Source organism: Chamaea fasciata, unplaced genomic scaffold (genome assembly GCF_029207755.1).
Source record: "Chamaea fasciata isolate MVZ Bird 193981 ecotype frontalis unplaced genomic scaffold, bChaFas1.0.hap1 SCAF_216, whole genome shotgun sequence".
Lineage (NCBI taxonomy): Eukaryota > Metazoa > Chordata > Aves > Passeriformes > Sylviidae > Chamaea > Chamaea fasciata.
Genome location: NW_027094301.1, coordinates 76083 through 90268, shown reverse-complemented (window position 1 = coordinate 90268; position 14186 = coordinate 76083). Strand labels below are relative to the sequence as shown.

The 14186-nt window shown below is 65.3% G+C and overlaps 3 protein-coding genes across 3 annotated transcripts; 1 reads left to right on the top strand and 2 right to left on the bottom strand.

Moving 5' to 3' along the window:
- Positions 1–1746: 1746 nt before the first annotated feature.
- On the bottom strand, positions 1747–3763 carry LOC136304917 (uncharacterized). Its single transcript, XM_066208336.1, has 5 exons — positions 3711–3763; positions 2982–3089; positions 2716–2893; positions 2475–2602; positions 1747–2230 (listed from the first exon to the last, which is right to left on the bottom strand). The coding sequence occupies exons 1-5, from the start codon at positions 3757–3759 to the stop codon at positions 2058–2060; spliced, it is 636 nt and encodes a 211-aa protein (XP_066064433.1). The 5' UTR covers positions 3760–3763; the 3' UTR covers positions 1747–2057.
- A 425-nt stretch (positions 3764–4188) lies between these two features.
- LOC136304919 (mucin-19-like) lies at positions 4189–9602 on the bottom strand. Its single transcript, XM_066208338.1, has 2 exons — positions 9560–9602; positions 4189–7106 (listed from the first exon to the last, which is right to left on the bottom strand). Exons 1-2 carry the CDS (start codon positions 9600–9602, stop codon positions 4189–4191), a joined length of 2961 nt encoding a protein of 986 aa, XP_066064435.1.
- A 2170-nt stretch (positions 9603–11772) lies between these two features.
- Positions 11773–14143, top strand: LOC136304913 (zinc finger protein 428-like). The gene is made up of 4 exons (XM_066208334.1): positions 11773–11840; positions 12556–12677; positions 12761–12889; positions 13058–14143. Exons 1-4 carry the CDS (start codon positions 11791–11793, stop codon positions 13657–13659), a joined length of 903 nt encoding a protein of 300 aa, XP_066064431.1. The 5' UTR covers positions 11773–11790; the 3' UTR covers positions 13660–14143.
- The last annotated feature ends 43 nt before the right edge of the window (positions 14144–14186 follow it).

Below are 14186 nucleotides of genomic sequence, written 5' to 3'. Positions count from 1 at the left end.
GCCCCATAGCAAAGTCCTAAAGCTCTGCCCCATAGCTCTGCCCCACAGCCCAGCCCCACATTCCCCCCCCAGTCACCCCCCAAGTTCCTCCCGCCCCATAGCGAGGGGGGGGGACGCGCTGACCCCACCCCGGTCCTGCCCCACAAGCGGCAATTCCCCCTCCCCCACCCCCCCCAAAATCTATGGGGCGGGGCCAGCCCCACCTTAAACTTGTGGGGCAGCGAGGGGGGGGAGGAGGAGGAGGAGGGGGAGGGGCAGGAGGGGGGGGAGGGGCGGAGCTGGGGGGGGGGGGAGGGGTCGCCGGGGAGGGAATTGCAGAAATGGCCGCGGCAGCAGCGCAGCCCCATAGATCCCTCCTGCCCCATAGGATCCTGCCCCACAGATCCCTCCTGCCCCATCGATCCCTCCTGCCCCATAGGGTCCTGCCCCACAGATCCCTCCTGCCCCACAGATCCCTCCTGCCCCACAGGATCCTGCCCCACAGATCCCTCCTGCCCCTCAGATCCCTCCTGCCCCACAGGGTCCCCCCAGAGCCCCCCCAGCCCCACAGATCCTCCCGGCCCCATATAATCCTGCCCCACGGAATCCTGCCCCACAGATCCGCCCCCAGAGCCCCCCCAGCCCCACAGGGCTCCCCACGGAATCCTGCCCCACAGATCCGCCCCAGAGCCCCCCCAGCCCCACAGGGCTCCGGCACCACTCGGGGGTCGCGCAGCCCCGAACCAGCCACGGCTCCCCCCGAGGGACCTGGGGGGCAGAAATGTGTGGGTCAGGGGGGGGCCCGGCCCCATAGAGACCCCATAGAAACCTCCCTGCCCCATAGATCCTCCACAGCCCCATAGAGAGACCCCAGAGACCCATAGAGAGACCCCCGGCCCCACAGAGACCCATAGAGACCCCATAGAAGGATTCCGGCCCCATAGAGAGACCCCACAGAAACCTCCCTGCCCCATAGATCCCCCACAGCCCCATAGAGATTCATAGAGCCCCATAGGAACCTCCCTGCCCCGTAGAGAGACCCCATAGAGACCCATAGAGAGACACCGGCCCCACAGAGACCCATAGAGATCCCCCTGCCCCATAGATCTCCCCACAGAGACCCATAGAAACCTCCCAGCCCCATAGAGACCCATAGAGAGAGACCCCAGACCCATAGATCCCACCCCAGCCCCACAGAGACCCCACAAACACCCCACAGAGCCCCATAGAAAACCCCCAGCCCCATAGAGACCCATAGAGAGACCCCATAGGAACCTCCCGGCCCCATAGAGAGACCCCAGACCCACGGAGACCCATAGAGACCCCCCAGCCCCATAGAGAGACCCCCCCGCAGCCCCACAGATCCCCGGGGGGCCCCACCGTGCCCCCAGGCCGTGGCGCAGCGCGTCCGTCCCGCCCCACAGCGCAGCGCTTGTGGGGCGCAGCCCGAGGGGGCGGGGCCGTCACAGCCCCAACAGCTCAGCCCCGAGGGCGGCCCCGGCCCCTGCACCGGTAGAAACCAGTATAAACCAGTATGGACCAGTATGGACCAGGGAGCTCCCGGTCACCCTCAGACCCCTCCCAGTATAAACCAGTTTGTCCCAGTTCCCCTCAATGTTCTCCCCGGCTCCCCCCGGTGGCGGCTTCGGGAACTGCAGCGCCCTCCCAATCACTCCCAGTTTGTCCCAGTCTGTCCCAGTTCCCCCAAAATCCCTCCCAGTTCCCTCCCAGTATAAACTAGTGACCCCAAATCCCCTCCAAGTCCATCCCAGTTCATCCCAGTTTATCCCAGTTCCCTCCCAGTTCCCTCAATGAACTCCCAATGTCTCCCCGGCTCCCCCCGGTGGCGGCTTTGGGAACTGCAGCGCCCTCCCAGTCACTCCCAGTTCGTCCCAGTTTGTTCCAGTTCCCTCCAATCCCCTCCCAGTCCCCTCCCAGTTCATCCCAGTATAAACCAGTTCATCCCAGTTCCCCTCAATGAACTCTCAGTGTTTCTCTGTCTCCCCCTGGTGGCAGCTTTGGAAACTGCAGCGCCCTCCCAGTAACTCCCAGTCTGTCCCAGTTTGTCCCATTTTATCCTAGTTTATCCCAGTTTGTCCCAGTTTGTCCCAGTCCCTCCCAGTCTCACCCAGTTCGCACTGGGAGCCCTTGCAGCACTGCAGCGCCACCCCGCGGCCGCGGCTGCTGTCGAAGGCGAGGAGGTCGCGGCAATTCCCGGCCCGGCCACACCCCCGGAGCCGCTCCGCCCCCTCTGCGGGGGTCACCCGGGGGTCAAAGGTCAGGCCACAACAGAAAGTCCGCCCATCGCAAGGGAAATCCCGCCCCTTTTGTGGCCACGCCCCCTTTTTTTAGTGTCATCCCCCCTCATCGCTGCCCCTCCTCCAACCGGAAAACCCCGCCCACACCTTGGAAACCCCTCCCCTTCCATGGGGGATGCGCCTTTTCCTGCCCCTCCCCCCCTCCCGTTCACGCCCCCCCGGTGGCCCCGCCCCCACCTCCCGCGGGTCCCCGGCTGATGACGTCAAGGCAGAGATCCTGGGGGCGGGGACAGGGCAGGGCCGGCAGGGGGGCCGCCCACAGGAGCCGTCGGAGCTGTCGCAGGTGGGGCACAGCAGGGGGCGCCCTACGGCACCAGTACGGACCAGTATGAACCAGTTTGGACCAGTACGGACCAGTATGAACCAGTTTGGACCAGTGCAGACCAGTCTAACCCCGCCCCCTCCCCCCGTCACTCACCGCTCTGGGGTGGGGGAGGGGAAGGGGCGTGTCCCGCCCCTTCCTCCTCCTCGGCCCCCGCCCCCCCATCGCTCCTCCCTCAACGTCACCAGCTCCCCGTGGGACCGGAAGGTGAGGACGACTTCCGGCGCGCCCGTGACGTCACATCCTGTCAGCTCCCGCCGCCATTCGCGCCCGTCTGAGGAGGGGCGGAAGGTCAAAGGTCACTCGGGGTCGTTTTGAGGGGGGAGTTGGGGGGGGCGGGGGTTTGGGGGGTGACCTTTGACCTTTCAGCGTCGTCAGGGTCGTGCGGCGGCAAACGGCGCGGGGGGAGGGGCAGGGGGCGGGGCGGCAGCCGGATGTGACGTCACAGCGCGGGCAGAGGAGGGCGGGGGCTGGGAAAGGGGGGGAGGGGAGAGAGGGGGAGGGGTGAGTGAGGTGGGGGAGGGAAACCTCAAAAAACCCCAAAAAACTGAAAAAAAAAAATCCCAAAAAAATCCCCAAAAATGGGAAAACTCCCAAAAATTCCCAAAAAATCCCCCAAAAAATGGGAAAACTCCAAAAATAATTCCCCAAAACATCCCAAAAAATGGGAAAAAATCCCACAAGAAATCCCAAATGAAACCGCAAAACCACCGAAAACCCCCAAACAAACCCGAAAACCAAAACTAAAAAAAACCCCCAAAAAAATCCCAAATCCCCCCCGAAAAATTCCAAAATATAATAGAACAAAAAAACCCCAGAATCCCAAAGAAAATCCCCCAAACCCCCCAAAAAAACCCCAAAAACCCAAAAAAAACCCCCAACCCCCACTTCCCAAAAATCCCAAATAAATCTCCGCGAAAAAAAACCCACCCGGAAGTACCCAAAAAAAACCCCCAAAAAACCCCAAAAAACCCCAAAAAAACCCAAAAAACCCCCAAAAAAACCCCAAAAACCCAAAAAAACCCCCAAAAAACTCCCAAAAAAGTCCCAAAATTGTCCCCCAAGGGGTGGGGGAGGGGCGCGGCCGGTACCTGCCCCCAGCAGCGCCCAGAGCAGCGCCGCGCCCCTCCCCCACCCCATGGCGCCGGCCCCCTCCCCCACCCCCCGGGGGGCATTTGGGGCCGGTTTTATAAACCCCGCAGGGGGCGGGGCTCGGGGCGAGGCCACGCCCAGTTCTCCACCCCTCCCCCACCCTCAATTTCCTCTTTTTTGGGGGGGGAAAATGTCGAAATTTAAGGGTGGGGGAGGGGGGGTCCCTTCAATGACGTCACAACCACGTGACCAATCCGATTGTGACACGGCTCGGGCGATGCCACGCCCCCTTTTCCACCCTCTTTCCCCACCCCCACCCAAATTTTTGGGTTTTTTTGGGTGAAAAATTTTGAAATTTAATGGTGGGGGAGGGGCGGGAGGGGCGTGTCCAACCCGTCCACGACATGACATCACAACCAGCTGACCAATCATCTTTTATTAGGTGGGAGGGGCTTATAAATAGCAGAAGGGGCGTGGTCAGAGGAGGAGGAGCGGGAGCAGGAGGAAGGAGAGGAGGGGGAGGGGCGAAGAGTAGGGGGAGGGGCTTGAGCCCCCGGGGGCGCCGTGTGGGGGAGGGGCGGCGGTGACCGGAAACGCGGCCGGGGGAGGGGGAGGGGCCGGGGGGTGTCTGCATCCGGTGACATCATCACCAATGACGTCACCACCCGGGGCCACCATGATGGCGTCGCCCTCGGGGGGCGTGGCGGCGGCTCCGCCCACCGGGGACGTCACCGCGGCGGGAGTGGTGACATCGCGGGGGCGTGGCCTCGAGGCGCCCCCGGAGCAGTTGGTGGCAGCGAGCGTCCCCTCCAGGGCGAGGTCACGGCCGGGGTCACCGCCTGGGGGCGTGGCCACGCCGGTGACGTCACTGAGGTGTCCCACAGCGTCCCCAGGCCCACCGGTGACGTCGGGTTGGGTTGTCCCCTCCTCGGCTGTGTCATTCCCAGTGGCCACCACCAGGTTGTCACTTCCTGGGGGCGTGGTCACAGGTGCCACCACTGTGGTGACATCTCCGGTGACGTCATTAAAATGTCCCCAAGTGTCCCTGGGGTCACCGGTGACATCGGGTTCTTCTGTCCCCTCCAGGGTTGTGTCATTGTCACTGGCCACCAGGACTTTGCCACCTGCTGGGGACGCTGGGTCAGAGGTCACCGTGGCGGTGGCATTTCCGGTGACGTCATCGAGGTGTCCCCAACTGTCCCTGGGGTCACCGGTGACATCGGGTTCTTCTGTCCCCTCCTCGGCTGTGACATTCCCAGCGGCCACCACCAGGTTGTCACTTCCTGGGGACGCGGTGACACTTCCGGCCGCGGTGGTGGCATCTCCGGGGACATCGGGGCCGTGTCCTGAAGTGTCCCCGGAGCAGTTGGTGGCACCGAGTGTCCCCTCCAGGGCCACGCCCCCATCAATGTCACCTGCTGGTGGAGACGTCACAGGTGCCACCGGGGTGGTGGCTTCCCTGGGGACATTGGTGACAAGTCCCAGGATGTCCCCAGGGCCACCGGTGACACCCGGACCTTCTGTCCCCTCCACAGTTGTGTCATCGTCACTGGCCACCAAGACTTTGTCCCCTGCTGGGGACGCTGGGTCAGAGGTCACCGTGGTGGTGGCATTTCCTGTGACGTCACTGAGGTGTCCCCAAATGTCCCTGGGGTCACCGGTGACATCGGGTTCTTCTGTCCCCTCCACGGCTGTGTCATCGTCACTGGCCACCACGAGATTGTCACCTGCTGGGGACGCCGTGACAAAGGTCACGGTGGTGGTGGCATCTCCGGTGACGTCACTGAGGTGACCCACAATGTCCCCGGGGTCAGCGGTGACATCGGGTTCTTCTGTCCCCTCCATGGCCACGCCCCCATTGGTGGCCACCAGCAACTTGTCGCTTCCTGGGGGCGTGGTCACAGGTGCCACCACCGTGGTGGCATCTCCAGTGATGTCACTGAGGTGTCCCCAAGTGTCCCCAGGGTCAGCGGTGACATCGGGTTGGGTTGTCCCCTCCAGAGTTGTGTCATCGTCACTGGCCACCAGCACTTTGCCATCTCCTGGGGATGGGGTGACAAAGGTCACCGTGGCGGTGGCATTTCCTGTGACATCATCGAGGTGTCCCCAACTGTCCCTGGGGTCACCGGTGACATCGGGTTCTTCTGTCCCCTCCTCGGCTGTGACATTGCCAGCGGCCACCACCAGGTTGTCACTTCCTGGGGGCGTGGTGACATCTCCGGGGACATCGGGGCCGTGTCCCGACGCGTCCCCGGAGCAGTTGGTGGCACCGAGTGTCCCCTCCAGGGCCACGTCCCCACCGCGGTCACCTGCTGGGGACTTGGTCACGAGTCCAACCGGGGTGGTGGCACCTTCAGTGACCTTGCTGTCACGTCCCACGGTGTCCCCAGGGCCACCGGTGACATCGGGCTGGGTTGTCCCCTCCAGGGTTGTGTCATCGTCACTGGCCACCACGAGATTGTCACCTGCTGGGGACACTGTGACAAAGGTCACGGTGGTGGTGGCATCTCCGGTGACGTCATCGAGGTGTCCCACAGTGTCCCCAGGGTCAGCGGTGACATCGGGTTCTTCTGTCCCCTCCATGGCCACGTCCCCATTGGTGGCCTCCAGCAACTTGTCACTTCCTGGGGGCGTGGTCACAGGTGCCACCACCGTGGTGGCATCTCCGGTGACGTCACTGAGGTGTCCCCAAGTGTCCCCAGGGTCACCGGTGACACCCGGACCTTCTGTCCCCTCCGTGGCTGTGTCATTGCCAGTGGCCACCACCAGGTTGTCACTTCCTGGGGACGCCGTGACAAAGGTCATTGTGGTGGTGGCATTTCCTGTGACGTCATCGAGGTGTCCCACAGTGTCCCCAGGGTCACCGGTGACATCGGGTTCTTCTGTCCCCTCCTCGGCTGTGACATTCCCAGCGGCCACCACCAGGTTGTCACTTCCTGGGGACGCGGTGACACTTCCGGCCGCGGTGGTGGCATCTCCGGGGACATCGGGGCCGTGTCCTGAAGTGTCCCCGGAGCAGTTGGGGGCACCGAGTGTCCCCTCCAGGGCCACGCCCCCATCGGTGGCCACCAAGACTTCATCACTTCCTGGGGACGGGGTGACACTTCCGGCCGGGGCGGTGACACTTCCGTCCTGCGTGGTGACACTTCCGGTCGGGGCTGCGGTACTGGTGGCGGTGACACTTCCGGCGGTGACGTCAGCGCCGCGTCCCTCGTCGCCCCTCGAGCCGCCGGTGACCCGGAAGTCCTCCGGGGCTGACCCGGAAGTGGCGGAGTCGCAGTCCGGGGGCAGTGGGGGAGGGGTGGGCGGGCGGGCGGGGTGGGGGGAGGGGCGGCCCAAGGGCAGCCGGGGGGAGGGGCGGGGGCGGCCTCCAGGGGGGGGGAGGGGACACAGAGCTGTGGGGGGAGGGGAGCGGGGTCAGAGGGGGGGGGAGGGGAACCCCCATGGGACCCCCAAGGATCCCGTAGGGACCCCCCGGCCCCATAGAGCCCCATAGAGACCCACAGACCCCATAGATCCTATAGGGACCTCCCGGCCCCATAGAACCCCATAGAGACCCATAGATCCTAATGGGACCCATAGGGACCTCCCAGTGCCCCACAGAACCCCACAGATCCTATTGGGACCCATAGAGCCCCATAGACCCCATAGAGCCCCATAGACCCCATAGAGACCCACAGATCCTATAGGGACCCCCTGGCCCCATAGAAACCCATAGAGAACCCCCAGTGCCCCACAGACCCCATAGAACCCCATAGATCCTATTGGGACCCATAGAACCCCATAGAGCCCCATAGAGCCCCATAGACCCCATAGAGACCCACAGATCCTATAGGGACCCCCCCGGCCCCATAGAGACCCATAGACCCCATAGAGCCCCATAGACCCCATAGACCCCATAGTGACTCCGCAGTGCCCCACAGAGCCCCATAGACCCTATAGGGACCCCCAGGCCCCATAGAGACCCATCGAGACCCATAGACCCCATAGAGCCCCATAGATCCTACAGGGACCCATAGAATCTTATAGAGACCGCCCAGTGCCCCATAGCACCCATAGGACTCCCCAGTGCCCCATAGAACCCCACAGAGCCCCATGGAACCCCATCGAGACCCACAGACCCCATAGAGACCCATAGGACCCCATAGAGATCCCCCAGACCCCATAGAGACCCATAGGACCCCATAGAGATCCCCAGACCCCATAGAGACCCATAGGACCCCATAGAGATCCCCCAGACCCCACAGAGCCCCACAGATCCTATAGAGCCCCATAGAGACCCCATAGACCCTCTGGAGACCCATAGATCCTGTAGCACCCATAGGACCCAATGGAGACCCATGGCACCCCATAGCACCCCATAGCACCCCATAGCATTCCCCTGCCCATAACCCGCCCCAGCGCCCCATAACCGCCCCATAACCGCCCCACAGCACCCCATAGCACCCATGGGACCCTGTGCCACCCCACAGCGCCCCATAACCGCCCCACAGCACCCCATAGCACCCATGGGACCCTGTGCCACCCCACAGCGCCCCATAACCGCCCCACAGCACCCCATAGCACCCATGGGACCCCAGAGCATTCCCCCACCCCATAACACCCCCATAACCGTCCCCAGCACCCCATAGCACCCCATAGCACCCCCCAGCGCCCCATAACCGCCCCATAGCACCCCATAGCACCCATGGGACCCTGTGCCACCCCACAGCACCCCATAACTGCCCCATAGCACCCATGGGACCCCCCAGGACACCCCACATCCCCCTGAAGCCCCACAGCACCCCACAGCACTCCCCCACCCCATAGCACCCCATAACCCCCCCCCCCAGCACCCCATAACCGCCCCATAGCACCCCATAGCACCCATGGGACCCTGTGCCACCCCATAGCACCCCATAACCGCCCCATAGAACCCATGGGACCCCCCAGGACCCCTACAGATCCCCCAGGACACCCCACATCCCCCTGAAACCCCACAGCACCCCACAGCACTCCCCAACCCCATAGCGCCCCATAACCGCCCCCCAGCACCCCTGGGACCCCCAGAGCATTCCCCCACCCCATAGCGCCCCATAACCCCCCCCAGCACCCCATAACAGCCCCATAACACCCCACAGCCCCTATACCACCCCATAGCACCCCATAACCGCCCCATAACCGCCCCCCAGCACCCCACAGTACCCATGGGACCCCAGAGCATTCCTCCACCCCATAGCGCCCCATAACCGCCCCATAACCGCCCCATAACCGCCCCACAGCACCCATGGGACCCCAGAGCATTCCCCCGCCCCCCAGCGCCCCATAACCGCCCCATAACCGCCCCATAACCGCCCCCCAGCACCCCTGGGACCCCCAGAGCATTCCCCCACCCCATAGCGCCCCATAACCGCCCCATAACCGCCCCATAACCGCCCCACAGCACCCATGGGACCCCGGAGCATTCCCCCACCCCCCAGCGCCCCATAACCGCCCCATAACCGCCCCCCAGCACCCCTGGGACCCCCAGAGCATTCCCCCACCCCATAGCGCCCCATAACCCCCCCCAGCACCCCACAACACCCCACAGCCCCTATACCACCCCATAGCGCCCCATAACCGCCCCATAACCCCCCCCAGCACCCCACAGCACCCATGGGACCCCAGAGCATTCCCCCACCCCCCAGCGCCCCATAACCGCCCCACAGCACCCCACAACACCCCACAGCCCCTATACCACCCCATAGCGCCCCATAACCGCCCCATAACCCCCCCCAGCACCCCACAGCACCCATGGGACCCCAGAGCACTCCCCCGCCCCCCAGCGCCCCATAACCGCCCCATAACCGCCCCCCAGCGCCCCCCGTACCCCCCAGGAGCGCTCCCAGCGCCAGCAGCAGCCGCGGCTCCATCCCGGCTTGGGGGGCAGGGATCCGTGGGGTCGGCGCTGTGGGGCGGGGGGAGGGGGTTCCCTTTATCCCCCACCCCCGATGTGTGGGGCGGGGCGGCGGCCCGGCCCTGGAATGTGGGGCAGCCGCCCCCGACCGCCCCCACCCCACGGGGTAATTATGGGCGCCCGGGGGTGCCCCACCCCCCAACCTCTGCCCCATTGACCCCGGGGGGGGGAGGGCGGGCGGGTGTGGGGCCGCCCCATATCCGGGGCCCGCGGGTTTGGGGTCACCCCACAGATTTGGGGTCACGCCGTGTTCCTGCCCCACAGATTTGGGGTCACGCCTTGTCCCTGCCCCAGAGATTTGGGGTCACGCCTTGTCCCTGCCTCATAGATTTGGGGTCACAGATTTGGGGTCACGCCGTGTCCCTGCCCCATAGATTTGGGGTCACAGATTTGGGGTCGCGCCGTGTTCCTGCCCCATAGATTTGGGGTCACAGATTTGGGGTCGCGCCGTGTTCCTGCCCCATAGATTTGGGGTCACAGATTTGGGGTCGCGCCGTGTTCCTGCCCCATAGATTTGGGGTCACAGATTTGGGGTCACGCCATGTCCCTGCCTCATAGATTTGGGGTCACAGATTTGGGGTCACGCCGTGTCCCTGCCCCACAGATTTGGGGTCACAGATTTGGGGTCGCGCCTTGTCCCTGCCCCATAGATTTGGGGTCACAGATTTGGGGTCACGCCGTGTTCCTGCCCCACAGATTTGGGGTCACAGATTTGGGGTCACGCCGTGTTCCTGCCCCACAGATTTGGGGTCACAGATCTGGGGTCACGCCGTGTTCCTGCCCCACAGATTTGGGGTCACGCCGTGTCCCTGCCCCACAGATTTGGGGTCATAGATCTGGGGTAACGCCGTGTTCCTGCCCCACAGATTTGGGGTCACAGATTTGGGGTCACGCCGTGTTCCTGCCCCACACATTTGGGGTCACAGATTTGGGGTCACGCCGTGTTCCTGCCCCACAGATTTGGGGTCACGCCGTGTTCCTGCCCCACAGATTTGGGGTCACAGATTTGGGGTCACACCGTGTTCCTGCCCCACAGATTTGGGGTCACAGATTTGGGGTCACGCCGTGTTCCTGCCCCACACATTTGGGGTCACAGATTTGGGGTCGCGCCGTGTTCCTGCCCCATAGATTTGGGGTCACAGATTTGGGGTCGCGCCGTGTTCCTGCCCCATAGATTTGGGGTCACAGATTTGGGGTCGCGCCGTGTTCCTGCCCCATAGATTTGGGGTCACAGATTTGGGGTCACGCCATGTCCCTGCCTCATAGATTTGGGGTCACAGATTTGGGGTCACGCCGTGTTCCTGCCCCACAGATTTGGGGTCACGCCGTGTTCCTGCCCCACAGATTTGGGGTCACAGATTTGGGGTCACGCCGTGTCCCTGCCCCACAGATTTGGGGTCACCCCATGTTCCTGCCCCACAGATTTGGGGTCACCCTCAGAGATTTTGGGGTCCTGAGACTCCCGGCCCCATAGATTTGGGGTCATCCCGTGTTCTCTGCCCCACAGATTTAGGGTTCCCCATAGATTTGGGGTCACCCCATAGATTTGGGGTCCCCCCCTATCCCTTCCCCATAGATTTGAAGCTCCTGAGACTCCCGACCCCATAGATTTGGGGTGTCCCCATGTCCCTGCCCCATTGATTTGGGGTCACCCTGTAACCCCACCCCATAGATTTGGGGTCCCCTCGTCCCTGCCCCATAGATTTGGGGATCCCCATAGATTTGGGGTCCCCGGTGTCCCCGCCCCACAGATTTGGGGTCACCCCAGAGATTTGGGGTCCCCGGTGTCCCCGCCCCACAGATTTGGGGTTCCCAGCCCCCCCAAACTCGGGGTTTCCCCTCCCCTCCCCCCCCCCCGCCCCAGTTTCGCTCTCGGGGGGCGTGGCTTCTCCCCCCTCCCGGTCACGTGTCCCCGCCCCCCCAAAAAACCCCAAAACAAAGTCACGTGTCCCCCGCGAGGTCACGTGTCGCTGCAAAGGGGGCGTGACCGACGGCAGAGCCAAAAGGGGCGGGGTTTTAAACGGGCGGGGCGGGGTTTAAAGGGGCTGGGGCGTGTTTCAAAGCAGCGGGCGGGGTTTTAAGGGAAAGCGGGGGGCGTGTTGAGGTTGGGGGCGTGGTTATGGATAAGTCACGCCCCCTGGCGCATGCGCCGCGGGGGCGGCGGCGGCGGCGGCTCCGGGAGCGGCTCCGGGCGGTGAGAACGGCCCCGGGCGGGGGAGGGGGAGGGGACGGGGGGGGAGGGGCGCGCGGGGCATTGTGGGAGCGCGGGGACAGCGCCCCCCAGCGGGCCGGGAGGAGGGAAGGCCTCGCCCCTCCCCCCCAGCAGCGCAGCCGGCGCGCGGGGCATTGTGGGATTGACGGCGGGGAGAGAAAGGGGGAGGGGCCCGCGCGGGGAAAGGGGAGGGGTTTAATTGGGGGCGGGGCTTGGGGATGATAGGGATGGGAAGGTGGGGGAGGGGTCTGGGGGGATCAGTGGGGTGGGGGGGTGGGGGAGGGGCTTTGAGAGTGGTGGGAGGGGCTTGTGGGGTGGTGGGCGGGGCGTTGGGGCAGGGGAAAAAGGGGCTTTGGCAAGGGGGAGGGGCCAGAGCGTGGGGGGGGGGGCTTGGGAAAGTGGGGGAGGGGTCGGACACAATGGGCGGGGCTTGCGGGATGCAAAGTGGATCTCGGAGATGGGAGGGGGCTCAGGGATTGGTGGGCGGGGCCGATGGGATGCTGCGAGGGACTTGGGGCACGGTGGGCGTGGTTTATGGCATGATGTGCGCGCCCCGGAAGTGGTGGGCGGGCCCTGAAGCATGGTGGGCGCGTCTTGAGAGGCCCCAACCCCATTTGGGGTAGGGAAGGGCTGGGGCGAGGTGGGCGTGTCCCGTTTTCCACGTGTGGGCGTGTCCCTGGGGGGTGGGGCGGGGCAGGGCGGCCATGATGGCGGCGGGGCGGGGCCCGGGGAGCGAGGACGGCGCCTTCGAGGAGGAGGAGGAGGAGGAGGAAGAGGAGGAGGAGGAAGAAGAGGAAGAAGAGGAGGAAGAGGAGGGCGGTGAGCCTGGGGCGCAGAGTGGGCGGGGTTTAGGGGGATAAGGGGCGTGGCCGGTGCCGTGATGGGCGTGGCCCCGCCCCCAGCGCCCCCAGCGCTGCCTGAGGACGGATCCGGCTCCGGGGTCACGTCGGGGGAGGAGGAGGAAGAGGAGGAGGAGGAGGAAGAGGAGGAGGAGCCACGAGGCCCCTCCCCCCCCGCCAACGGCTGTGCAGGTACCGCCCCTCCCCCCCCGCGGGAAAAAACCCCGCCCCCAATGTGGGGGGCAGTAATTCCCTCCCTGGCCCCTCCCCCCTTTGGGTCACCCCTCCCCCACTCTAGAGACACTCCCTTTAACCCCTCCCCCTCCCTAACCCCTCCCCCTTTTCACGCCTCTCCCACAGGTGTCCGGCCACGCCCCCTAGGGGAGGAGCCTCGAGCCTTCCCGGAGCCTGGAGGGGACAACGAGCCCGGCGCAGGGGGCGTGGCCATCCCGGGCGACACCTCAGGGGGCGTGTCCGCCCCTCGCGCGGGAGGCGTGGCCGAGGAGTGGCACAAGTGCCCGGAGTGTGGGCGCGGCTTCGGCACCTCCCGCGCCCTCAAGGTGCACCGCAGTTACCACGTGGGCCGGAAACGCCCGCAGGCCCCGCCCACCTCGGCAGGAGCCTCGCAGAGAGCCCCGCCTCCGAGCCACGCCCCCAGCCCGCCGGGCCACGCCCCCCCGTTCAAATTCCATTACATCTGCGCCGAGTGCGGCCTGGGCTTCGTGGCCCCGGGGGCGCTGGGGGCGCATCGCTGCGAGCACGGGCGGCGCCGCCGCCGCCGCAGCCCCTCCCCCGCCCCGCCCCCCGCCCGCCGGCACGCCCCGCCCCCTCCCCGCGCCTCGGCCACGCCCCCCGGGCCGCCCAGCCCCGCCCCTTTCCGCTGCACCGAGTGCCCGGGCGCCTTCGGGCTGGTGGCCGAGCTGCACGAGCACTACATGCTGCACGCCCGCGGGGAGCTCTGAGGACACGCCCACCGCGCCTGGGACACGCCCACCGCCAGCCGGGACACGCCCGCATCTCCCCAGGACACGCCCGCCACGTGGGCGTGACGTCAAGGGGCGTGGTGATGTCGCGGAGGAAAGGGGAAGGGCGTGGTCAGCAGGATGTGACGTCACTGGCGGCGTGATGTCAGCGGCGCGATGTCACGGGGGGGCGTGGTCAAGCGGACGCGAGGTCGCCGGTTGGTTGTGTGACGTCGCATTGGGGAGGAGGGGGAAGTGACGTCATCAACAGGATGTGATGTCGCTGATGGGCGTGGCGTCGTCTGTGCGGTGGCGTCATCGAGGTGATGTCATCAATGGGGTGTGACGTCACGGATCGAGGGATGGGCGCGGTGACGTCATCGACATGACGTCACGGTGGGAACAGGAAACGCCCCCACCTGGGTGGGAGGGTCATGCAAGCCCCGCCCTCCACCTCCCCTTCAATGACATCACGACCAATCAGGAGCTGCCGTCGTTTCTTCCGCTCTCTACCTCCCCCCACCCAA